Source organism: Sceloporus occidentalis, unplaced genomic scaffold (genome assembly GCF_023333645.1).
Source record: "Sceloporus occidentalis isolate IW3139 unplaced genomic scaffold, rSceOcc1.0.p SCAF_14, whole genome shotgun sequence".
Classification (NCBI taxonomy): Eukaryota; Metazoa; Chordata; class Lepidosauria; order Squamata; family Phrynosomatidae; genus Sceloporus; species Sceloporus occidentalis.
The window spans coordinates 15214982-15240236 of NW_028316994.1; the positions used below are offsets into that span (position 1 = coordinate 15214982).

General features: G+C 39.3%; 1 protein-coding gene across 9 annotated transcripts; it reads left to right on the top strand.

Annotated features, from left to right (window-relative positions):
* The first annotated feature begins 8147 nt into the window (after positions 1–8147).
* On the top strand, positions 8148–25045 carry LOC149304205 (E3 ubiquitin-protein ligase RNF212B-like). 9 transcript variants are annotated; one of them, XM_089479792.1, is made up of 17 exons: positions 8557–8588; positions 10614–10777; positions 12566–12706; positions 13195–13247; positions 15633–15707; positions 18276–18391; positions 19375–19435; positions 19606–19634; positions 19820–19866; positions 20257–20299; positions 20602–20659; positions 21203–21248; positions 21633–21672; positions 21807–21931; positions 22144–22205; positions 22287–22327; positions 23325–25044. In XM_089479792.1, exons 3-17 carry the CDS (start codon positions 12607–12609, stop codon positions 23356–23358), a joined length of 930 nt encoding a protein of 309 aa, XP_089335918.1. In that variant the 5' UTR covers positions 8557–8588; positions 10614–10777; positions 12566–12606; the 3' UTR covers positions 23359–25044. The 9 variants fall into 9 exon arrangements, with proteins under 9 accessions (XP_089335920.1, XP_089335918.1, XP_089335919.1 ...); XM_089479793.1 differs by lacking the exon at positions 8557–8588 and adding an exon at positions 9001–9104; XM_089479790.1 differs by lacking the exon at positions 8557–8588 and adding an exon at positions 9116–9261.
* Positions 25046–25255: the final 210 nt, after the last annotated feature.

Here is a 25255-nt window from a genome sequence, read left to right on the forward strand (position 1 = left end):
AATAAAGCCAGGTTTGGGTCCTGGTGAATTTCTCCACTAAATTGTATGTATTTATTTATATCCTGCTTTCCCCCAAAGTGATACCCAAGGTGACTTATAACATAGGTGGAAGCAAAACCAGATAACAATTTATGAACAACTAATTAAATGAGTAATCCTGCTTTAAAAAGTAATTGAAAACTGTTTGGATTCCTGTTGGATTTCTCCTTTTCCATGATGGCATTTTCTTGTGCCATTTCAGATTACAAAAATCCTCAGATTAGAGCCAGATTTCTCCCCAAAGAGCTGTAAAGTGCCCTAGTCTGTAAAAGATAACTTGCTGCCCTTCAGGCTAGGTCTTTCTGATAAGGGGCTATGCTGAAAAATATAGAAACATAAAACTGTCCTTGGTAAATAATAGCAAACCTTCCACCAGGCACATACTTCTCTGCTAATCCACATACCATGATTCACTGGGCAATTTATCCACCTATTGTTCATTTATCCACTTTTTGTTCAATACAGTCAATTTCATTTATGACTTTCATCTTTTATTTCATCATCATCATCATAGTAATTATGTTCATTATGACTGTGTCCAAAGGAGGGTGATTACAATGTTGAAACATTTAAAAGCCATGCCCCACGAAGAGCCGTTTAGAGAGCTGGGTATGTGCAGTCTGGAGAAAATAAGGTTATAAAGTGATATGACAGTCATGTTTAAATATGTGAAAGGATGTCATATTGAGATTGGGGCAAGCTTGTTTTTTGCTGCTCCAATAACTAGTTCATGGAAGAATGGATTCAAACTACAGGAAAAGAGATTCAGCCTAAACATTAGGAAGAACTTCCTGACAGTAAGAGCTGCTCAACAGTGGAATGTGCTGCTTCAGAATGTGGCAGTCTTTGGAAGTTCTTAAACAGAGGCTGGATGGCCATCTGTCAGGAGGGCTTTGATTATGAGTTCCTGCATGGCAGGGGGTTGGACTGGATGGGCCTTGCGATCTCTTCCAACTCTATGATTCTATTTATAATGCCCTTTCCGCCAAAGGGCGGAAGATCAAACATATACAATCAAAGACAGAGACAATAAGACATAACACTATAAACATACATCAAATCCCCCACATCCCACTAGCCACTACCCATCTCAGCAACCTCAGGCGCAACTCAGCAGCTTCATCCGGCTAATCAAAGTGGAAGGTCTTCAGCTCCTTCCGAAAACAGGTCAGATCCTCCTCCAGCTGGAGGTCCAAAGGAAGGCCATTCCACAGATGCAGAGCCAGATCTTGAAAGGCTTGCAGCCTTGACACAGCTGTGCGTGCGCCTTGGTGGAACAGACAATAATCCTTTGCCCTTAGACGTTAAATTTCTATATGGTGCACACTATGCTAGCTGAGCTGCCAGGGACTGCAGAGACCTAAATACAAGAACCAAAGGTTTTAAATGGGCCCTGGCCCAGATTGTGTATAAAAATTGAGTGTTTATTTTGCTCTCCATATACATCTGAGGAAGTAGGCGTTAGTCTAGTGCCAACTTCTTTCTTTCAGTTAATCTCAAAGGTGCAGCAAGATCTCTCTACATACATTTTGCTCTCGGTTGTTGTTTTTTAAGTCTCAGGAGATTTTATAATTTAATAAAACAGGAAAAGAGACATCTGACAGAAGGGAAAAAAGCACTGGGAAAATGGAATAAAGACTAAAATGACAGTACTTTGTGTCTCCTCTCTCTCCTGCATAGTATTCTGCTTCTTTCTTCCCCCGCACCACGTTCCATCCCTTCTGTTCCTTGTCCCCAATTCCCCTTGCTTGGCACATTCTCCTTCTGCATCTCTGCTGATCCCGCACCTTCTCCTGCAAAGTGGGGGTGAAGTCCAACCTTTGGGGAGCACCTTGACTCTTTTATCATCATATCAGCTGGAACAGAAAAGAACAAAGGTCAGGGCTGGGAAGGAGAGACGATAACAGCAAAGAATGAGAAGAAAGCAGCATGTGGGGGCAGGGGATGATGGCTCATCAGCAATAACTCTGTGGCAAACCATTTTGAAAGGGATAGCTCTGTTGCAAGAAAACAACAAAAGGTCCTGGGGCACCTGAAAAACTGGGACATTATTGTGGCATTTGAAAGTGTAGACTACATTTCAGAGCAGTAGTCCACACACATTTGTGGTATGAGACACTGCATTCTCTGGGTTTGGTGGTGAAGGACCCCATGAATGTGGGAAAATGGCAAATAAATATATATATTTTTACCTAGGAGAACACCTCTCTAGGGATATCCAGGTCCTCCAGTGCAACTCTATGGTCAACATCTCCCAGAAGGTGATCACAGAATCATGATGGAGTACCTACAAATGCCTAGAGAAGTGGTTTCTCAAGGAATTTCTAGGTTCTCCTGCACAACGCTATGGTCAACTTCTGGCAGAGTTGTTCTGGAGGACCTAGAGATTCCTAGAGTTAACATAACAACAACAACAACAACAACAACAATTTATATTTCCCACCTCTCCCTGAGGATCAAGGCAGGATTACAGCAATAAAACAATTCCATATAAAATACAATAATTAAAACAATGACATTACTATTAATTCACTAAAATAATGGTTCATCAACTAACATTCACATTAACATTCATACAATCAGATCAGAAGCGGAGTATTTAAGATCTCTTATAAAAGATTGGGTGGGTAGGCCTGCCAGAAGAGATCCATCTTTAGTGCCTTCTTAAAGGCATCTAAGGTGGTGATAAGACTGATCTCCTCCGGCAAGCGGTTCCACAATCTGGGGGCCGCGGTGGTGAATGTTCTGTAAGAAGTTGTTGTTAGCCTGGTTTTTGAGTACTCCAAAAGGTTCTTTCCAGATGTTCTGAGAATGTGGGGCGACAATCAAAACCACAAATAACCAAAGCAGCAAAAGTCAAAGCCACAAATGTGGAGGTCCAATTGTAGCTCGCATGACAACCAGAGTACCTCATAACAATATATTATTTCTGTTAAAAATCCATTTGCACAAGTACCGTTCTGGTTGAAGCTAAACTATGAGGAAATTGGGAAGCCTGAAAGGATTGGCAGATGATCTAGTCATCTCTGCTAATCAAAATGGCCCAGCACCACAACCTTGTGAGTTGTTGTGGCTTCATTATATCACTGTCCTCAACTATTAGCTTCAACTTTTTCTACAGTGATGTTTGTTCGGCCTCCTGCTTGCAGCAAGCTAAAAGAACCAAGGGTCCATATATGGTAACAGCTACCTTGATACTACTATTCACTCACTCACTCACTGTATAAAATCATAGAATCCAAAAGTTGGAAGGGACTATAAAGGCCATCCACTCCAATCACCTTCAGCCATGCAAGACTACACAATGAAAGCACTCCCAACAGATGGCCATCCAGCCTCTGTTTTAAAACCTCCAAAGGAAACTCCACCATCCTCCAAGACAGCGTATTTCACATCAAACAGCTCTTGGCATCAGGAAGTTCTTCCTAATGTTTAGGAAGTTTCCCTCTGTACCTATAGCTCAGCTTCTTAAAACTCCTCATTTGCTTGAGTCCTTAGTGTGGCCAGCGTTCCCTCTAGCAGCGGTATTGTCTGGAGGACAGATAACAGTTGCACAGACGCAGCTTTCCTCAATTAGACACCATGGTTTAGAAAAACATGACTTATCGGATATGTCTGTGAGGCAGTGATTAAAAGAACATAGGCCTTGCCAAGCAAAATGTGATAATCTTATTTAATACTCTTTTCTCTGGCTTTGCTTTAATAATGAGTTGCCACCCTAAATTCTATTGTTCCACATTCAGATTTCTTACCAACTAGTTCTGTTACACCTCTTGTTTGTGTTAATGCTGCTTTCCACATATATCCTATTCCCCTTTAACACTCCCACTTCTGTGTTTTCTTGTCAGCAACATACTTTTCATTCCAGTCCTACTTGTACTACCTGCCACCTCAATTTATCTGCTGAAGACCAGTAGCTCTCATGTCAGTGGGAGAGTTAATCCAATTTGGACTTTAGTCTGAATGGTAAAGGCGTTAGCCAAGACTTTGGTCCAAAACACACTGCAGAAATAAGCCAGTCTTGAGACCGTTTTTAACTGTCCTGGCTTCATGCTAGAGAATTCTGGGAACTGTAGTTTTGTGAGACATTTAGCCTCCTCTGTCAAAGAGCTCTGGTGCCACAATAAACTACAAATCCTAGGATTCTCAAGCACTGAGCCAGGGCAGTTAAAGGGATTTCAAACTGGATTATTTCTGCAGTGTGTTTTGGACCATTGTCCTTTCTGGGAGAAAGGCGGCATATAAGTGAAATAAATGAAATAAATAAATAAATAAATAAATAAATAAAACTTTATTGTAAAAAACCCCAGTCAGCACATTTAAAGTTAGAGCAGATTCATCTCCCCATGCCTTTGGAGCCAACATCCTCCACTGGACTCTTTCTTCTTTTACCACTCACTTCCCTTTCCTTCACCCCACTCTCTCTTTCATTAACATCCCATCAGTTATTCCATCAAGTACATTTTCTTTCCTTTCGCTTTGCTATTCCTATTCTTCTCTAGTTTATTTGTTCTTCAGTTAATAGGACTCAGAACCCAACATTGGCCAATGGTGTGACCTCAGGTGGGTTGATAAGGAAAATGCAGTTTACTATGGATACTCACAGAGGATTTGATTCATAGAATCATAGAGTTAGAAGAGACTCTAAGGGCCATCCAGTCCAACCCCCTGCCATGCAGGATGTCACAATCAAAGCACCTCCGAGGCTCCGACGGATGGCCATCCAGCCTCTGTTTAAAAACCTCCAAAGAAGGAGACTCTGCCATACTCAGCATATTCCACTGTCAAACAGCTCTTACTGTCAGGAGGTTCCTCCCAATGTTTAGGTGGAATCTCTACTCCTGTAGCTTGCATCCGTTGCTCCAGGTCCTATTCTCTGGAGCAAGAGAAAACAAGCTTGCTCCCTCCTCAATGTGACATCCCTTCAAATACTTAAACAGGGCTATCATATCACCTCTTAACCGTCTCTTCTCCAGGCTAAACATCCCCAGCTCCCTAAGTCTATCTTCATAAGGCATGGTTTCCTGAACCTTTGCCATTACGGTCGCCCTCCTCTGGACACGTATAATACACCATACAAGACACAAGTAAAATTCCTGACATTCCTTAGAGAGATGAAATGACAGATAACGAGATGTATCTACAGTGTACTGTAGATATATTTTGAAGAGCTACCAGGTCATTAGCCGAACAATGCAAAAGACGCAGGTGGATAGGAAGAGTGGGATTGCACTCAGTAGCCCTGCAGCCAAGATCTAAAAACATGGAAGCTGGGAGAGTACCTTAGTAGACCCATTGTAGCTCCCTCTGTCAATGTCTTCATTTTGCAAACATTCATTGGGTGAATAAAGCAAGAGGGTAAGAAGAAGAAAGGGGAATTTTTTTTTCTAATCATGATACCCTAACTGTCAAACTCTCTCTAGGCACATGTGCTTGATGCCTTTAGTACTACACTTTGTTGTTCTGTGCCTTCAAGTCATTTCCGACTTAGAGCGACCCTAAGGAGAAGCTATCATTGGGTTTTCTTGGCAAGATTTGTTCACTCTGTCCTTTTCTTTCCAGGCTTTTTAATGGCCCAAAACACACTGCAGAAATAATCCAGTTTGGGACTGCTTTAACAGCCCTGGCACAGTGCTATGGAATCCTGGGAATTGTAGTTTAGTGTGGCACCAGAAAGCTCTGACAAAGAAGGCTAAATGTCTCACCGAACTAAAGTTCCCAAAATTCCTAAGCATTGAGCCAAGACAATTAAAGCAGTCTCCAGATAGATTATTTCTGCAATGTGTTTTGGATCAATGACAATTAACAGTTCTTTCAAGAATTATCTCTTTCTGCAAGTACCTGCCTATAATTCTGGTCTTCTTTGGTAATACAGTACCACTCTATCTTCTGCCGCAAAGAGATGTGTAATGGGTTCAGCTGTGGGGCAGAGATATTTTAATGTTAGTGTCCCATTGTAGAACTCTGTTGTGTCTTTCAGGTATCTTTATTTTTCCAGGCTTATATGCTGCTAGCTATAGTCCTATTTTATCTCTTAGAATATTCTGCTTGAGACCTGATTGTTGTAAACTGACTTGGGGTTCTTTCTTAAGGTTTACAGATAGTATAGAAATATAAACATAAATAAATATGTTTCATATTTATTCTTGTTTTGTGTCTTGTTCTCCTAGAGCGCATCTATCTACACTGTAGAAATGCCATTTGATACCACTTTAAGTGCTGTAGCTGCATCCTATGGACTTCTGGGATTTGTAATTTTACAAAGTAGAGTGTTGGTATCTCACAAAACTACAAATCCCAAGAGTCTGTAGGATAGCACCATGGCAGCTAAAAGTGGTATAAAACCATTATTTCTACAGCGTAGATGCACTCCTAGCCTATTTTTATTTCATGCAGCTTGCTTCTATTATACTAGGGGTTATAAGGCCTCCACATGTGTTCACAAACTCATTACTATAGTATTATGGCTGCCAGGCATGTCCCTTACACAACCTGCATGTAGCGGCTGTGGTCTTTTTCAATGTGAAAGGGCTGCGTCTCCATGTGAGTAGTAATCTATAATTTAGATACTCTCTAATATGGAAGAACCCTACATGCATTTGGATCAGTATGACAGGCAGTCTGATGCAGTGTTCGTAACCCTGGACTGGGATTTAAGAGATCCAGATTGTAGTGCCCACTTGGCCATGAATCCCAGTGGGACAGTCAGTCTTGGTGCTTTTATCCACCTACATTATCTCACATAATTGTTATGAAGAGAAAAGCTGTGTCTACTAATTAGAGAGGAATGCAGTATACATATGCAATAAATAAAGATCTGCATATGCACAATGCCAAGAAATACACAGGAGGTGATAGTAAGGAAGGCACAGGTTCTGGAAGACAGAATTTTGCTCCTCTGCCTGACGTTTTTGTATGTTTGTTCACAGCTGTCATGCGATTTCCTCCTTTCTGTTCATCTGATACATTGTTGTTTTGCTTTACTTTATTAATAGCCCTGCATTTATGTAAAAAAAAAAGGTGGAATCATTAATAAATAAACATTAAAAATTGCAATATATTCCCATATTCACAGCTCCAGCAGCTGTGGGAGAAAATGGAGGCAGAAAAAAGGAGGATACAGAAGGAGACAGAGGAGGATTTTGTTTGTTTTTGTTTTTAGCATATTAGTATATTATTTTAGTATTTTATAGTGTGGTGTTTTATTGTTCATATTTTATTGTACATGTTCTGGTGCCGCCCTTTGCTGGAAAGGTTGTTACAAATAAATGTTGTTGTTGTTGTTATGTAAGGTATTGCATTCAAATATGGTTACCAGTTCTAGGTCAGGGAGAGGCAAAATGTACACCAAAGTACATCTTTCTTTCACATATACATACACTTCTGTACAGCTTATTATGAAATGTGTTGATAACTACAGCTGTATTTATGTTTGGAAATGTGATAGCAAACTACATTCACATTCATACACAGGGTCAGTGTTACTCAACAGCTGTTTATGTGCCTGATTTTTGCACTGGGCTCCAGTTGGTGGCTCTTGGGATTCTCTATTAAAAGACAAAGTAACCTACAGGGAGGCAAAATAAGGGCATTTTCCCCTGTAAGAATTCTGCTTTCCCTATGAAATTTCCCTTCAGTGTCCAAATGTCTAGCCTTGCAGTAACTTAAAACGTTGGTTGAGCATTTAGAAATACAGTTTAGGCATCAGGGGAAAAAATATTAAAGGAATGCGAGAACATCAAATCAAGGGTGCCATGTGTGAACTTTCTTTAGTGTCTCACCCTCTGCAATACTAGAAATTTGGGGATTGAGTGGAAATTTGTTGAGGGGACATAATTCTTATTTGGAGGAGCATGATTTTCATTTCTCTCTCTTTTAGCTACATACCCGAGACAAAGGCTGCATCTACACTGCAGAATTAACACAGTTTGACACCACTTTAACTGCTGTTTCTTAATGCTAAGGAACTCTGGAGTTTGTAGTTTTGTCGGATGTTTCACTTCTATCGGAGCTCTGGCACCACAGCAAAACAAATCCCAGGATTCCATAGCATAGAGCCACGGCAGGTAAAGTGGTGTCAAACTGCGTTAATTGTGGTTGGCACTAGCCAAGGAGCTTCCACAAAATCCCACCCTGAACACACCTGGGACACTACCAGGGATCTTTAAGGAGGACTAAGAATAATGTCTAAAATCATAGACATTGTTCCCAGTCAGAGTTGACAATACTACGCAAGGTTCTTATGTTCCTAAAAGCAGCCTTTCCATCTCACATTTGAATCCCTTCACCATTCTTATTCTGGAGTCATAATTATTATAGCCCATTATAATTCTTCTCTGATTCTCCTAATCCCCATTAGCTTCCCTGCAACCTTAGCATCTCCTTCACCTAGATGTCCTCCTTTTCCAGGACATGAATGGAGCTGGATGCATCTTCTAATACCTACACTCAGTACTAAATTCTTTAAAAGGCATCATGTTTATCTGTCTTTGCCATCATAACTTCTACCTTCCCAACAATTATTATTAACTTGGATGAAACTATCACAAGTACACAATTTTTGTCCCCGTTAAAGCAAGGGAATTTTGTGCTTTCATCATATATAGACTAAGATGCATTATTGTTTTAAACATCTCTCTGGCCCCAAAACACACTGCAGAAATAATCCAGTTTGAGACCACTTTAACTGCCCTGGATCAATGCTAGGGAATCCTGGGAACTGTAGTTTATTGTGGCACCAAAGTTCTGTCTGAAGGCTAAAAATGTCTCACAAAACTAGTGCCCATGATTCTGATGCCACAATAAACTACAAATCCCAGGATTCTCTAGCACTGAGCCAGGGCAGCTAAAGTGGTCTCAAACTGGATTATTTCTGCAGTGTGTTTTGGACCTTAGTTTTTACACACAGGACGTCTTATTTTGCCTGGTTTCCCCTCTGTCCTCCAAACAATCCCAACTCCATTTTGTTCCACTTTTCCCCCTCAGAGCCAGCCAGCCCCGAAGCCCCGCCCACTGGAGCCTCGTTAATGCTTTTCAGGAGCTGAATTTTCCCGCCTTTTTTAACGGTCGTTTGAGCGCCAGAGAGTCAAAGTGACCTTGAGGAAAAAAGGCGGGAAGGAGTCAGAAAAAATAAGAGAGAGACCAAAAAGCATATCTAGGGGAAACAATCCCAATTTTAGAAGAAAGACTTTATCAATTGTGGGCTTGATAATTTTGGAATAGGTAGCATTCACCCTGTAATATAATAATAATAATAATAATAATAATAATAATAATAATAATAAATTTATTTACAGTATATCCCACCTTTCCAAAAGGATCAAAAGGGTTAAAATAGGCAGATTATTAGGAGGAATAGATTATCTGCCTTGGCTCAATGCTAAACAATTCTGGGAATTGTAGTTTTGTGAGATATCTAGCCTTCTCTGTCAGAGAACTCTAGATCCCACAATAAACTACAATCCACAGAATTCCATAGCATTGAGCCATGGTAGTTAAAGCGGTGCCAAACTGCATTATTTCTGCAGTGCGGATGCAGACCAAGTCATTTTTGATGTATGGTGACCCTAAGGCAAGCCTGTCACAGGGTTTTCTTGGCAAGTTTCTTCAGAGGAGGCTTGCCATTGCCATCCTTTGAGTCTGAGAGAGTATAATTTGCCCTGGGCTTAATCTGAAACATAATTTCCAGTGTTTTCAGAGGGCCATTATGTTACAGCACTCTCTTGCACCAAAAAAGGGGGGAATCTGCTTACATCTTAAAAGATTTTTAAAAAGTTAGAATTTGTGAATTAGGGGGGAAAAAAATCCAAACCATAGGTTGCCATGTCTTAAACTGAGATACCTCATTTTGCCATCAGGTGACACTCCATCAATGGAGTGCCCTGTAAAACTGGTGAACTGGCCCTGCTTTGGTGTCAGTGTGGGACATAAACATTAATATATTATTATTATTATTATTATTAAAGCGATCCTCTCCAACTCCACTATTAAATCTCAGGGCATATCTCTATCCACAGATTTGTGCAGTAAAACATAAAATATCATGGGTTGACGGTATTATGGCATGACATTGCCACGGTGCAGAAACAATGCGAGAGATGGAACCTGTTTATGTGGGTTTTTAAAAAAAATATATTAAAGAACCCCAGTTCAAATAACAGCTTGCACTTTTGTCTGATTATTAAAGCTAGCATTCATTGTGCCATGATGCATGGTTCCCCAAAGACACATAAAATTTACTTTGTACTAGATGAGACCATTGATTCATCTGGTACAGTACTGTTCACGCTGACTGTCGTGGTCCACTTGGATTCCCTGAGATTAAGTGGAATATAATAATAATAATAATAATAATAATTATTATTATTATTATTATTATCTCTCCAGGATTTCAGGATTAAAACTTTCCCTGGCATCGATCAAGATATGCCAGAGACTCAATCTGTAGCCTTCTGCATAAAAATATGGACTCTGTAACAGAGCAATCATCCCCTAATGAGTCTGAAAAGTCTGCAAAAATCTTTCTGTTCACAGTTTTACCAGTAATAAATAATACATTATTTATTTTATTTTAGACTTGGAGTGGTAGGCAATAGGATGCCCTGCAGATATATTTGAGTACAGCTCCTCTAATTCTTGATCATAGGATACATCGGTTGTAATTTGTAGCATTGCAGCCCCAAACATGGAGAAGGCACTTTTTTGGGCCTATTTTTGGACCACTCTGTGATCTTCTATGGTACATATGTCTGCTATTTGCTGTAATAAACAAAATTTATAAAAATATTATGGAAATAATAACTCTTGCTTGTTGCACAATTGCTGCAAAAAAAGCCCACATCAGTATGATGACATGGGTGTGAGCTGTGATTTAACAAAAGCCTAATACAAGTGGGTTTTATAAATTAATACTGCCCTGAAAAAAACGCATGGAATCATATCACTTTTTAAAAACATGTGCTAAAGTGTTTCTGCAAAATACTGAATCCAGACAATAATGTATATGCTGTCAAACATAATATGCAAAAATATTTTGTTTTCCTGCAACAATGTTGCCCTTTTAATTTCTCTGAAGCCAAATTATTTAAACAGAAGACATTTTGGCACATATTTAACTATACCATTTAAGTAAATGGATCTTTATGTCCACCGATTATGGCTGTTGGATGAGGCAGTAGCTGTTCTCTTGGCTTTGTGAAATTGCTATAATCTTTCCCACGCAATAAGGCAGACTAATAATAATAATAATAATAATAATAATAAATTTTATTTATATACCACCTTTCCAACAGATCAAGGCGGTTTACAAAAATGCATACACAATTACATAACAGATAGACAACTAAAAACTCATCCCCTTACCGTAACTAAATACAGTCAAATTAATCAAAATACAGTTTGATTTAACTGTATTTAGTTAAATTAGACTATAATTTAATTGTGAAAAAAGTATGTGATATTTTGTTATTAAAAGCTTGTATTTTGTTATTCTGTGCCTTGAAGTCATTTCTGATTTACAGTGACCCTAAGTTGATCCCTATTGCAGGGTTTTATTGGTAAGATTTGTTCAAAGGGGGTTTGCCTTTGCCTTCCTCTGAGGCTGAGAGAGTGTGAGTTGCCCAAGGTCTTTCAGTGGCTTTCTGTGGATGAGTAAGGATTCGAACACTGGTCTCCAGAGTCATAGTCCAATGCTCAAACTACTACACCACGCTTGCTCTCTGCCTTCCTGCCTTTATGCCAGCCAGTGTGATATAGTGGTCTGAGTGTTGGACTAGGAATCTAAGAGACCAGGGTTTGAATCCCTGTTCAGCTACAGAAACCCATTGAATGACTTTGAGCAAGTCACCCTCTCTCAGCCTCAGAGGAAGGCAATGGCAATGGCAAACCACCTCTGAATCAGTACTTAGAGAGATCACGTAGCACCTTTGAGACTAATTGAAAGAAATTGGCAGCCTGAGCTTTCCTAGACTTCAGATGCATCTGAGGAATGCATCTGAGGAATGCAGCCAGATGCATTCCTCAGATGCATGCTGCCAATTTCTTTATTTCAGTTATTCTCAAAGGTGCTACAAGATCCCTCTACATACTGATTCTACAGACTAACACAGCTATATCTTTGCATTCCACCTCTGAATAAATCTACCCAAGAAAATCCTAGGATTGGATCACAGTAAGCTGGAGATGACTTGAAGACACATAATAAAAACAGCTTTCTTAAAAGGTCCAAGTGACTAACAAAATGAAAATTCAATACAGTTTTAAAATGCCAAATCTCTGTTCCCTGACTGAGAGATCCTCATCTAAGCTTCACACTGTGTCCAATGTTGTTTTATCATGGATAAATGCTCCAGTTTTAAGCATTCCCTAATCACTGTATATTAACCTTTAAACCAATAACTCTTTTCTTCAATTCCTGGCTCCCCTGCCATACTTCTTTTCCAATACATGAAATCCTGAGAATTTGCAATGTGTCGGCCTGTGTACCTTCCCCTATAAAGCCTGACATCTGTATCCATTTCCCCAACAGAATCTGAATGGGACATCTGCCTTACCTCTCCCTCTTGCAAAATGGATTGGTTTCATTGCAACCATTGCTTTAGTCAGGAAACCTCTGACTTTTGTGTCACCAGCTGTGGACACATATTTTGCAAGAATTGTGCTGGTACAGGTAAGAGTCGCAATGTGATAGTTGTACTATACCTTTCGATGCAAGATTCAGTCACAGATGTTACACAGATGTTACACACACAAACACCTCAGAATGAGCATGGACACTGATTCCCACACAGAGACAGAATGAATTAGATTTCATGCTAGTCTCCTGGATCCTACACATTAACGTATGTTGACAATGTGTTAGTTACCCATTAGTAACACTCTGAAGTCGTGTGACAGCAGGAAACATTCTAGGAATTTTTAGCTGCTAAAAGATTAAAATGCTAGAGGTCAGAAATAATACAGTGCTCTGTGTGTGTGTGTGTGTGTGTGTGTGTACACACACACACACACACACATATATACACACACACACACATATGAAGACTGGCTCATATTTTTAGAGGACTAACCTATACTGAAGTTTCAGAGCACTTAGTATTATCCATGCTAATTTTCCAGCAGGCTGTATTAACACTGTTTGCCCTTTAATCCTGGCAGATAAATGCCCGTCTTGTGGAACAAGCTGCAAATATTTGTTTCTCAATGATAATGTAAGTTGCGGTTTCTCTGAGGCAGAACCTTACCTTCTTACCTCTCTTTCTTGGCTCTCTCTACAACGCAACTGTTCTATTTATATACCATATCCATTTAGGCTACTGTTATATACTTTGTATTTATACAGAGCAAACAATCGAGCAGTAAGCAGAATTGTGAAATACAGTCTCTTGTTTTGTCTAGATACAGCCATCATTAGAAACATCCTGGTTGACATTTGACTTTTTCTTTCCATTTGAGTGTGCGATGATGTCAATAGCATCCTTAAAAAAACAATCTGAACATCAAGCAAACAGCTATGACAATGTGGAAGCATGATGTGCAGAGGTAGAATATAATCATTACTAGGTTGTTTGGAATCAAAAGAATAGTCATCTGAGAATGTGGGAGCAGACAAGTATACACAAGTCTTTCTCATAAGCAGATACATCCATTTTTTTCTATAAGATTTGATCAAAGTAATTAATATTGTGAGAGCCTGACTGAGCAAGGCTTCCTCTCACTACTTCTGTTCTAAACAGCAGACCCGTCTCCAAAAATCCTTCATCTCTTGTATTAATAAATGCTATAACATATAGTACTTTCATTTTGCATAACTTCAGCCCCTATTTATTTTCACAATAGACGGGTAATTATTTATTCTAGTGTGATATTGTGGAGACCCCATTTCTACTTCACCCTGAAGGGCAATGATGCTTCAGTCTATGTCTTTTTCTAACCTACCTCATATGGCTTTTACAAAGATAACAGTCAAAGAAACTTACACACTACTTCTGTTTCTTGAAGGAAAGGCAGAATTTAAATGCATTAAATCAGTGATTCCCAAACTCTGGTCCTCCAGGTGTTTTGGACTTCAGCTCCCAGAAGCCACAGCCATTTTGGCCAACAGTCTGGGATTGTGGGAGCTCAAGTCCAAAACACCTGGAAGACCAGAGTTTGGGGATGACTGCATTAAACAAATCAATACATATTTCAAAGTTAAACATGTAAGAATTTAAACTGTCACAGTGGCCATGTTTACACATCATGATAAATCAGAATTCTAGATTATTGTGAATGACATGGCTTGCTGGTGCACTCTCTGCCCGATTGCTCCCACTTGGTTCCTTCTACAAGCAGGAATGATTAAACAAACTGAGGACTTTTTATCCATGGTTTGTTGTGATGTGCAGCCCAGGAACTCCCAGCCTAAATAAGCCAGAGCCACACACAATGGTTTATTTTTTGCTTATGATTATAATGTGGTCTTGTTGTTAACTGCCTTCAAATCGACTTTGACCTATGGCGACCCTATGAATGAGAGACCTTCAAGACACCTATCCTCAACCACTCTGCTCTTGCAAATTCATGGCTGTGGTTTCTCTAATTTAATCTATACATCTGGAATGTGGCCTTCCTCTTTTCCTATTGCCCCCAACTTTACCAAGCATTATAGTCTTTCTTAGTGATATGACCAAAACAAGACAAATTCTCATGATATGGCCAAATATGACAACCTCAGTTTAGTGCTCTTTGCTTCTAGGGAGAGGTCAGGCCTGATTTGCTTTAGGACCCATCCACTAGTGTTTTTGGCAGTCCAGAGTATTATCTTTTTAGCAGTCCAGAGTGTTATCTGACTGTTATTTGATATTTGCTTGATATGGGATATTTGATGTTTTTAATTTGTTGCTTGCTTATTTTATCTAATTCTATCTTGTATTATTATCTATTGTTTTATATGTATTTTGTAGAATGTATGCCATTGGCAGGTTTCATTTTTATCGATTTTTTATTGTATGTACAGCGCTGTGTAAATCTACAGTGCTATATAAATAATGTTTAATAATAATAATATCAAAACTCTGCTCTAGCACCATATCTCAGATTAGTTTAATTTTTCCCTATCAGCTTTCTTCACTGTCCAGCTTCTGGAACCACACATAGAAATTTAAAATTTGGGCAATTTGGACAATCGCAACTGTAGTATTTAATTATATATCTTAACATTTCATTTCATTACATAATGTGGCCTGGGAGGAGACAAGCCAAAGTTACTGGTTCACATGTCACAACCAACAAATCACAGATATATGTAATGAAATGAAGTGTAAAGTTTATCTGTTTTCTCTTACAGACACATGCATCTCAAGAGGCCAAAAGCTGCACCAAAGCTGTGCTCCAGTCCTTAGGATTGGAGCATGGCTTTGATGCAGCTTCTGGACTCTTAGGTCGCATGCATTGTTGAAACAGCATACCTCCAAAGTGACCCAAAGCAGCTTTATTTTGGCCTGTCTGTTCAGGCCCATTGATTGAATAAACCAAGAAAACTTAAACTTGTTTGGCCTCTCTATGAAGCTGATAATTATTTATTCTCCTTCTTGTCTTTTTTTTTTTGTCTGCAGATGAAACCAGAAGAAAAAAAGTTTTTCAAAAATCCTGTTGAAACTGCTCTCAAATATTTTGCCCACATCTCTCAAGTAAGAATGACAGATCAGGTACTCTGGAGCCCTAATAGATCCTCAAATAAGAGGCAATAAAAATGGGCCAAATAGGAGAACAAAGAAGGAAAACCCAGCAGCAAAAATACAAAATAAATCTGTACGATATTTTTTGGTTGACTGATGGACTGTGATTCTGGAGACCAGGGTTCGGATCCCAGCTTGGCTATGAAACCGACTGGGTGACCTTGGACAAGTCACATGCTCTCAGCCTCAGAGGAAGGTAAAGGCAAGTTTCCTCTGAACAAATCTTGCCAAAAAACAAATACAAAACAAAACAAACATGATATGTTTACCTTAGTGTTGCCATAAGTTAGAAATGACTTGAAGGCACACAACAACAGCAAATCTGAAAGAAAGGACAGATGTATGGGCTGATAAAGTATCTAACATCCTTAAGGGGTCCTTGGACAATATCTACTGCATCCAAGAAGAAAGAAATTGGTAATTCATTTTCTGGCTCAACAAGCCAGTGATATCTTATGAAATTAAGCTTCACCCACTTTTAATGCCTAGAGGCTATAAGGGGTAGGTGTTGAGCTACGATTAGGTAGAGTATTAGTTAATAACCAATCTGGAGAAAGGCTCCCATTTCCCAACTCTGCTATTTAATTACAAAAAACAAATCTTGATAAAAGGCCCAGATAAACCTAGGCTCAAGCTAGTTAATCATGAAAAAGAATTTCAGCAGAATCTGAGCATTAAAAGCCGCCAGGGTTGCCCTAATATGCATCTCTCACAGGCCTCAGTAATCACCAGCCCAACTTTCTCCCTGATGCTGCATTCACTAATCCAGTTTGGCACTGCTTTAACTTGTCTGGCTCAAGGCTATAGAATTCTGGGAGTTGGAGTTTGTTGTGGGGCCCAAATTTAAAAATTAATCAACACAAGACTAAAGCAACAGATCCAAGCAGTAAACAGATAATTTTAAAGACATACAATGATGTCAAGAGGACAGCAGATACGTTAGTTGAGTCTCCTGTGAGATACAATTGGCAAAGGGATATTTTAAATAAAATGCAGATTTTTCCAAGTTGTTGCATTTTTAGTGTTCTTATATTTTTTCAGACATGTGTCAATGCATGAAGCGAATCTAATCCACAGTTTTATAGTGCTGTACTCATAACTGCCATGGCAACATCCTATAGATTCCTGGGATTAGCAGTTTAGGGAGAGCATTTAGCCAGAGAGCTCTTCAGCATCACTAAACCACAAACCCCAGAATCGCACAGGATGTTGCCATGGCAGTTAAACTGGAATATAGAACTGTGATAGTGTAGTGTAATAAGGAAGCCTATGTCCTCAGACTGCAGTGAACTCGAAGCAGGTAGTATTTGGTAGTATTTTGCTACTTACCTCTTATAAATGGTGTTTAGCTACTTTCTGGGATATCAAATACTGCTCAGTTCTTCAAAACCACTTCCTAGGCTGCAAAGAGAGCTCTGCTCTATGGAATAGTGTGGCCTTTAAATTCTTTTTATCTCTAATCACTGACTGATAAAGTGGCAAAAAAGCTTATAGGCTGAACAGAGCACTCATTGGTCACAACTGGGCCATTGACTGGAGGTTCCCCAATCCCTGATTAACCTCCTAATTTTCATGAGGCAGTCTAAAGTGGCTACTTCATAATGGCTCTTGTTGTGTGCCTTCAAGTAGTTTCTGGCTTATGGAAACACTAAGGCAAACTTATAACAGATTCCCTCCTCCGGATTGATTCGGAGGGGATTTACTTTACCTTCCACTGAGGCTGAGAGAATGTGACTTGCTTAAGTGGATTTCCATGGCCGACAGGTGATTCAGATCCTGGTCTCCAGAGTCATAGTCCAGTGCTGAAAAAATTATACCACGTTGGCTTTCACTACTCATAATACCAGCAAGCAGAGGTAAAAGTGCCAAATCTGTAAGTACACCAGGGGTTTTTTTCCTGACAAATTTCATTTCTAGAGATTTCCTCTAGACCAGAAGTTGCTTTTTCCCTCAGTTTAAAAATGATTTAGGGGCTTCTTGAGGGGGAAAACAGATAGGAAAATGCATAAGACCTTATTGAGTTGATCTCACCCATATGACCCTGTTCTATTATAGTCCTTATTTACAGTCTGAGCCACTTGTAACATGTGTCTTGCAAGCATCAGACCATAATGCAAATGATCACACTAAAGGGAGGCAATATTAGAGCAAATATGTGAAGTTGCCTTGCTCAAAGCCAGACCATTTACACATGTAACCCAGAATTGTCTATTATATGGTTATACTATAGTCACCATTCATAAACATTAGTTGTGTTGACGGGCTGAAGGAAATCCAACACCTTGATGCCTATGTGTTCTCCACCCCTTATATATTCTGATTGGCAGGACTGGACCTGTGATCACCTATATATGGCATGTGCTTTACCCCTAAACTATGCTCTGCAGAACTGGAAGTTCCCATATGCCATTTCTCTTATCCCTGAGCAAATCAGAGTCCCCAGATCTGACTGCAAGAGAATAACTGCCTGAATATCTCCTTATTCCTTTCCCTTCTACCCCCCCCCCTTTTTTTTTTTAGGTGTGGATGTTCCAGAAAGGTCAGATGGAACTGCTGGTTTCTTTCTATGAACATAAAGCTGCAAAAACTAATGGAGCCCTGCAACAAGCTCTCCAAAAACTAACTATCCAGGAAAAGTAAGACATGCAGGTTGTGTTCACACAAACAAAGGCAAACAATGCTAGTCATGCCTTTAGGATGTAGCAGAACCATAATGAGATAATAGGTTAAAGTATTGGACTAGGACTAGTAAGACCCAGGTTCGAATTCCCACTTATTTGTGAAGCTCACAGGGTGATACTGGGTCCATAATGCTATCTCAGGATGACATATCTCATCGAGTTGATGTGAGGATAAGATGTGGGTGGTGGTGGTGGTAGGGGAGAACAATGTAACTTGTCTTAAGATCCTTCCAACAAGGGTAAGTATAAATGTAATTAATAATAATCAAAAGGGTATCTACATTTATTATACTCACGTCTAGAGTACCTTCTTCTCTACAAACAAACATATAGAAAAGGAAGTAATGTAGGGTCATCATGGTGTAGTGGTTTGAGTATTGGACTACAGCTCTGGAGACAAGGGTTCAAATCCCCATTTAGCCATGGAAACCCACTGGGTGTCCTTGGGAAAGTCACACTTGTATCATCAGAGGAAGGTGAAGGCAAACCCCCTCTGAACAAAATTTGCCACAAAAATCCCATGATAGGTTTGCCATAAGTCCAAACGACGAAGACTCACAATAATACAGTACCCTTGATTTCCCAACTACCCCCCGCCCAATTTATGAAGTTGGTTTTTTTGTTTTGTTGGAGAAAATAATGCTGGTACTGGTGTATTGGCCCCTTTCACAATAAAGTTAACACAAGTCTGCAATTCTTGGATAGGGATGTCTGCTCTTCTTTTAAAAGTATCCAACAATCCTCCTGCCTTCTGTGTTCAATCACTAATAGTCTGTAATCATTTGTTAAATGACAGTACTTGTTTCTATGAACCCAAAGAAATGCATCCCAGCTCAGCTCTCCATCCCCAGCACTGAAGGATGTATCAAGCAATGTCAAATGTTTGCTCAGACCATTTATCTTGTATCTCTCCCTTTTCCCCACATCACCTCATTTAGGGAGCTGGAGGCAATGCAGAAAGAGAACAAGGAATTGAGAAAGAAGCACTTCAACTTGAAAGTAAGAGCTGTTGCTGAAAACAAATCACACTTTCAGTTACTTGGTTCCTGATACCCTCTGCTGGATGAGTTAGTCCTTTTCCTTATATTGGGAAAATGAAAGTGAACCAACCTCTCTTCCAGTGCATATCTGGTTCTTATGCAAACTTACCCCCATCTTTCTCTTGATAGGATTTTCCAAGACAGCATGAAGGTAGCAGGTGAGTGTGTCTATTCTACCCTTTGGGGGCATTTATCAATAGCAGCAGCACATGAATTGTAGATAGTAAGGACTTCTTATGCCAAACAAAGAAGCTAGATTGGAGAATATGGAGCAGCAAGCATCTGGGTAAAGATCATGCAGTTTCTACCCTAACTGAATAAAAATATTTTTAATTTGCTGCAGAAATAGCACCCCACGACCAGTTGCCATCACACCCCCATCACAAAGAGGTAAGGTGTATTAATGGGAGTCCTGCTGACATGCAGGGGTGTCCCTGAACAACTGTGCATGCAGCAGTTTATTAAGTTTGGAAGTAAGTAACTACAACTAACAGTTACCTGTAATGTGGAGTTACATTTTCAAGTGATGCGTGTTACAAAGTTGCATTCCAAAAGTAAAGCCAAGTGGAAACATATGTACTCATATAATAAGTAACATTTTTCTAGTTACTTTTAAATAGTCCTTTAAGGCATTTTAGAGGCATTTAAGCAGGAATTTTCCAGGTTTTCTGCTGTTCACCTATTGAAGTTTTTTTAAAAAAAACAAACAACACAATTTATTTTAAATGCTGTAAAGAGTAATGACAATGAAATATTTACTCATTACCTTATTTTTTACAGTTACACCACGGCCTATTTTTCAGCGCTCCAGTGCGGTTGTTAGGTAAGTGCATGAGGAAATTCATATTCTTTAATTTTGGGTGTGATGAACTGTTAATAATTTTTACCAAAGAATCTAGGAGCCTGCCCTAAATTCAATAGGAATTTCACCTGATTTTTTCCCCTTCAGGAAAAGTAAAATTCTGGCCTGTACATTTCATAACACAGTTCACTTTTGCTATGACTAGTGCTTCCTCCTCTGTTAAAAATCTAGACTTCTTGGCAAAGGTCCTATGTGAGTACTGCCTGCTTGTCTATTTATGCTTTTCACTGACAACTCCTTTACCTTTTCTGCCTCTTGCATAGCCGCTGCTCTTCCATGGAGTCCATCTCTTCCAGAGGCAGCCACCCACACAGCTGGCATGTGAGTCCCTACCACTGCTTTCTTTTTATCATAAAAGTGAAGGAAACAGTGGGTGTGCTGTTTCCTTCCTTATGGATTCACAATGTCATAGGAAGTTGTGAAGGTTAGGAGCTATTCACAATATCCATCTATGCTAAGAGAAGTCCTTGCCCTATTTGAAGTCCTTTGGGGAAGGGAGAATAATAATAATAATAAGGATGAACAGCTCTTCCACTGTGCCCACTAATGCCTTCAGACACAACAAAGGAAACAAGATTAGGGGTGGGAGAAGCATGGAGTTTTTTGCATCACTGTTCCTTCCACACTGTTTTCCAATGAGAACTCCAGAACTAGGAGGTGCCAATAACTTCTGGTTTATGAGCCTTATGTGACTCAAGGAAGTGATGAAGAATAATGCAAATGCTACCATAAGGGACATTTTAGAATTAAAATGTTTAAAAATATTTTAACTATTGTCCCATTTTACCAGCTTTATATACTTTTCTAAATACAGTATTCTAAGCAACAAATAGTAAATCCCTGGGACCTCTCATTTTTATTCAGCATGCCTCAGGAGCTTCAAGGATGACCCCAGCTGACTCTACTAATGGTAGGAAATAGTTGAAAGCATAAGGTAGAGTGAACTCTTTGCTATGTTTTAGACTTGCTATAAAGAGTACCAGAAGATGGCAACACAGGGCCACAAATAACCGCCTCCTCCAGGATTTCAAATGCAGTGCCACTGGGGCATGGTATCAGCTTCAACCATAGGGGACATCATGGTTTACAAGTACAATATTGCTTATTGAGTCCCTAAGTAGGAAGTGTCCTACCTCTCTAAATGACAAAATAACAACTAGAAATCTACAAAGCACACATTAGACTCCTGGAACAAGGTCCCATATGCTTAACCTTGTTCTACCCTTGTCATCTCTACATATACTAGTCTATAGCATTCATTCTAAGCATAATATTTAAACATTTTGTTTTGCAGCTACCCCCTCTCCAGCTTCTACTCAAAGTTTATTCTACAGGTGAGTTGCACAGGAAGGGGAATAAGGCAGGCTTCTCTTCCAGGGTGTTACCATGACCTGAACATTAAAAAGCCAAGCATTTAGTATTGTCTGCCTTTGTGATTTGCATTTGATCACTCTAATATTTCTTTCAGGGCCTCTCCTTCCCACAGCTTGAGTATCTTCAATCTACAAGGGCCTGTGAGGAGGCGAAGTCAGAGTGTTCCCAATACTGGGCAGCAGCAGGAAACCCCATACTTAAGTCTCAACATCTTCCCTGGTGAGGAAGGTTGCTATGCTGCTATTCCATATTCTTTCCCTTTGTTGTCACTGCCAATCACTTTACACTGCAGTCCTCTTCAGGAGAGATTGCTGTGGAGTGTACAGGCTCAATAATGTAGTGTAAGATGTCAGAGCAAGACATGCTACTCTGCTCCAGATTCAAAACATATGCTCTCCAAAGTTCAGTTCCATATTGGTTTTGGCTCACAGATCAGAGAGAGGGAATATCTGTGCCAGAACGCCAGGATACCGAGAGGATGCATCCAATACAGGTGAGAGGCAGTCTGTACAGGTTATATAAAATCACCTCTACTGTATTTTGAGTAAATGCTTTTCTTTTCCTCTCCTTCCAGCTGATGTTCACCCCTCACTCAACACCATCATTTAACAGAAGGTAAGTGGTGTGCACCTGGCTTTTTTCACAATCCTGACATTAACAATTAGGAGAGCACTGAGTATCTAAAAGTGAATTCTGAAACAGCACAGGCACAGTCCATACTTAAGCAGGTGCAAAAGGAAGACTTCACTTTCTGTTACAGACTTTGCAACATAAGGTTGTAGGCAATGTTTATTATACCAAAAAGGCTTTGCCTGAAAGCTAGGACATAGTCACCAACAAGCCCTCATGTTTTGCAGGAAAAAGGGAAAAATATTTTAAAAGATGGATATTTGCTTGAGATACAGGATGATGAATGCCACACTGTATATTACTTTGTATATTCTTTTGATGTTGTTTTGCAAGTTGTTTTAAGGCCCCTAATATTATGTACAGGCTAAGTCTCCCTTATCCAGAATTCCAAAATCCAAAATATTCCAAAATTGTCCATATGGGTGGCTGAGATAGTGACACCTGTTTTCTGATGGTTCAATGTACACAAACTTTGTTTCATGAACTAAATTATTTAAAATATTGTGTAAAAAATTCCCTTCAGGCTACATGTATAAGGTGCATATGAAACACAAATGAATGTCATGATTAGACTTTGATCCCATCTCCAAAATATTTAATTATATGCACATATTAAAAAAACCCTCTGAGATCCAAAACACTTCTGGTCCCAAGCATTTCAGATAAGGGAGACTCAGCCTGTATCCTTTTTTTTTTCTTAAATTGACAATGTCAAGCACATTGTCCCCCCCCCCCCCCCGCACTTGAAATAGAGGAGCCAGGGGAAGGGGGAGAAATCTTTCAACCATCACCCCTCATCAAGCTTTCACTTTGTATAACACCCAACTTCCTCCAGAACATAAGACTTCTCAAAGGTGTATATCAGCTTGATGTGCATGACTTAAGAGTTTTCTTGAATATAACTGAATTATAAGTAGGGATTTGAACCTTAATTGTGAAGCTTTGATGGTGTGTGGTGCTAGCTCATTGTACTTTCTCCCAGGTATTCATCTATCAGCCAGACCCATCAACAATAATGGGGAGGACCAAAATTACTCTGCTCTTAATCAGCACAACTATGGACAAGGTTTTGATTGTGTACATTCTCTCTGCTTTGGACACTGATTGAAAAAGTCATTCACTAACTACATTCCTTCTCTTTTGCACAACACTAGCATTTCAGATACAGTAGATTTAAGTGGTATAATATTTGCAGGGTTAATGTTGGAAGAAAGGTGATTAGAAGTATAACTTGTGGACTTTCCACATTACTGGTCTACAGTACCTGAAGCACTCTATGGCTCCTAAAATATTTTTTTTCCTGGATTGTGATCAGCTTAAGTTAAACACAGAGCAGATATCTTTGAAATTGTCAGTGGCTAAAATGCATCTAGGAATTCTACAGAACATCCAAGATTCTACCTGTTTGAATCCTGTTTGCACATAATAGGATTACTTTGGCCATAACCAGGATTTGCTTCCCAAACGTAGGGCATAACACATAAGCCTTTAAAAAAACCCACCCCTATTATTTGGAAATAAGATGGAAAAGGAAGGTATTGTTTATTGAAGTCAAAACTAATAATTGAGAAGCTTCCAGTTTTATGGCTATTACGTAACCAGTCCACATGCCAGTCTTTTTTATTTGGCTCCTTCAATGTATTTTCAGCAAGTTGTGGTCTTTGAACCAATACACATAGAATTGTACAGACCATGTGTACATTTTCTCTGTAATTTTCCATTCTCTCACCAATAGAGGCGGGTGTGTTGTGGAGATTCTGTAAAAATCCTTGCAAAAGTCATTGAATAAATGCTTTTAAACTGCAATTAATAATTTTTTGTACAGACTCCTACCTAATACCTCTATAAATTGCCATATCCATCTTGACCATCATGTGTAGCAGTCATGGCTAATTCTGAGAGCTAACAGAAACTTATTCTCTTCCCCCAGATCTTCTGGGGGATGTTTCACTGAAGGTCTGGGTCTTAAATGTAATGAAGATGGCAAGGAATTAGTAATGCTCCCTGCTTTTCTTGCACAGTTTCTACAGGGGCGATATGTGTGTGCACCTTCAAGTTTCCTGTCCATTTATGACAACCCCATGAGATTCAGTGGGTTTTCTCAGAGGTGGTTTTGTCACTTCCTTCTTCTGAAATATAGCCTACATCACCTGATATTTGTTGCCAGTCTCCCATCCAAATACTAACCAGGGTTGACCCTGGTTAGCTTCCAAGATAGCCTCTACATTTTACTGTATCTCTTAAGTGATTTAAGTGGAAAGGGAAAGTTATTTTCAGTTCATTGTGTCTTCCAACTAGCATAGACTGCATAAATTACCTCATTAAGAAAGAAATGGAATAAGAAAGGCAGTAACAGGAAAGCTGATGAATCAAGGCACTGATGGAGGAAGCAGTGCTCAGAACAAAGAAAAGTAACATGACATTTACATGAAAAAGAACTTGGAAGACCATGTAGCATTGCAGTTGGAAGACATAAAAGAATGAGAAGCAAGAAACATACAAAAACAAATAAAAATTATTAGAACACAAACATAACAAAGATTTGGACACATGTCTACAGACATTATTTTAAACACCAAGGCATCTATAAAGAGTCAGATATTCATATTTATCATTTTTTGAGGGTCAGATTTAAAAAGTGCAGCACAGAAGCAGAAACCCACAAACAACAGAAGGAAAACCAAAAAAGAATGGCTTAGAACTGAAAAGGTTGGAAAGGTGATATCTTTCTCCTCTGGTTTTTTGCAAAACACTTTTACATTTATAAAAATAAAGTACAAAGAATTCTTACTTTGAGAAGCAAATCGTATTTCCTAAATAGAATGAAATAAACTGGCCTTAGAGCAGCCGATTTTTGCATGGTGACTTAAAAGGGTATTACAATAGAAATAGAAACATAAGAAGTCATAAGAA

What these genes read in the sequence shown, in the direction of transcription:
- LOC149304205 (XM_089479794.1), top strand. Translation starts at nt 12,607, where the DNA reads ATGGATTGGTTTCATTGCAACCATTGCTTTAGTCAGGAAACCTCTGAC. An exon ending in ATTTGTTTCTCAATGATAAT is followed by an intron (nt 13,248 to 15,632) that starts GTAAGTTGCGGT and finishes TTTTGTCTGCAG; the next exon opens with ATGAAACCAGAAGAAAAAAA. An exon ending in AAACTAACTATCCAGGAAAA is followed by an intron (nt 18,392 to 19,374) that starts GTAAGACATGCA and finishes CACCTCATTTAG; the next exon opens with GGAGCTGGAGGCAATGCAGA.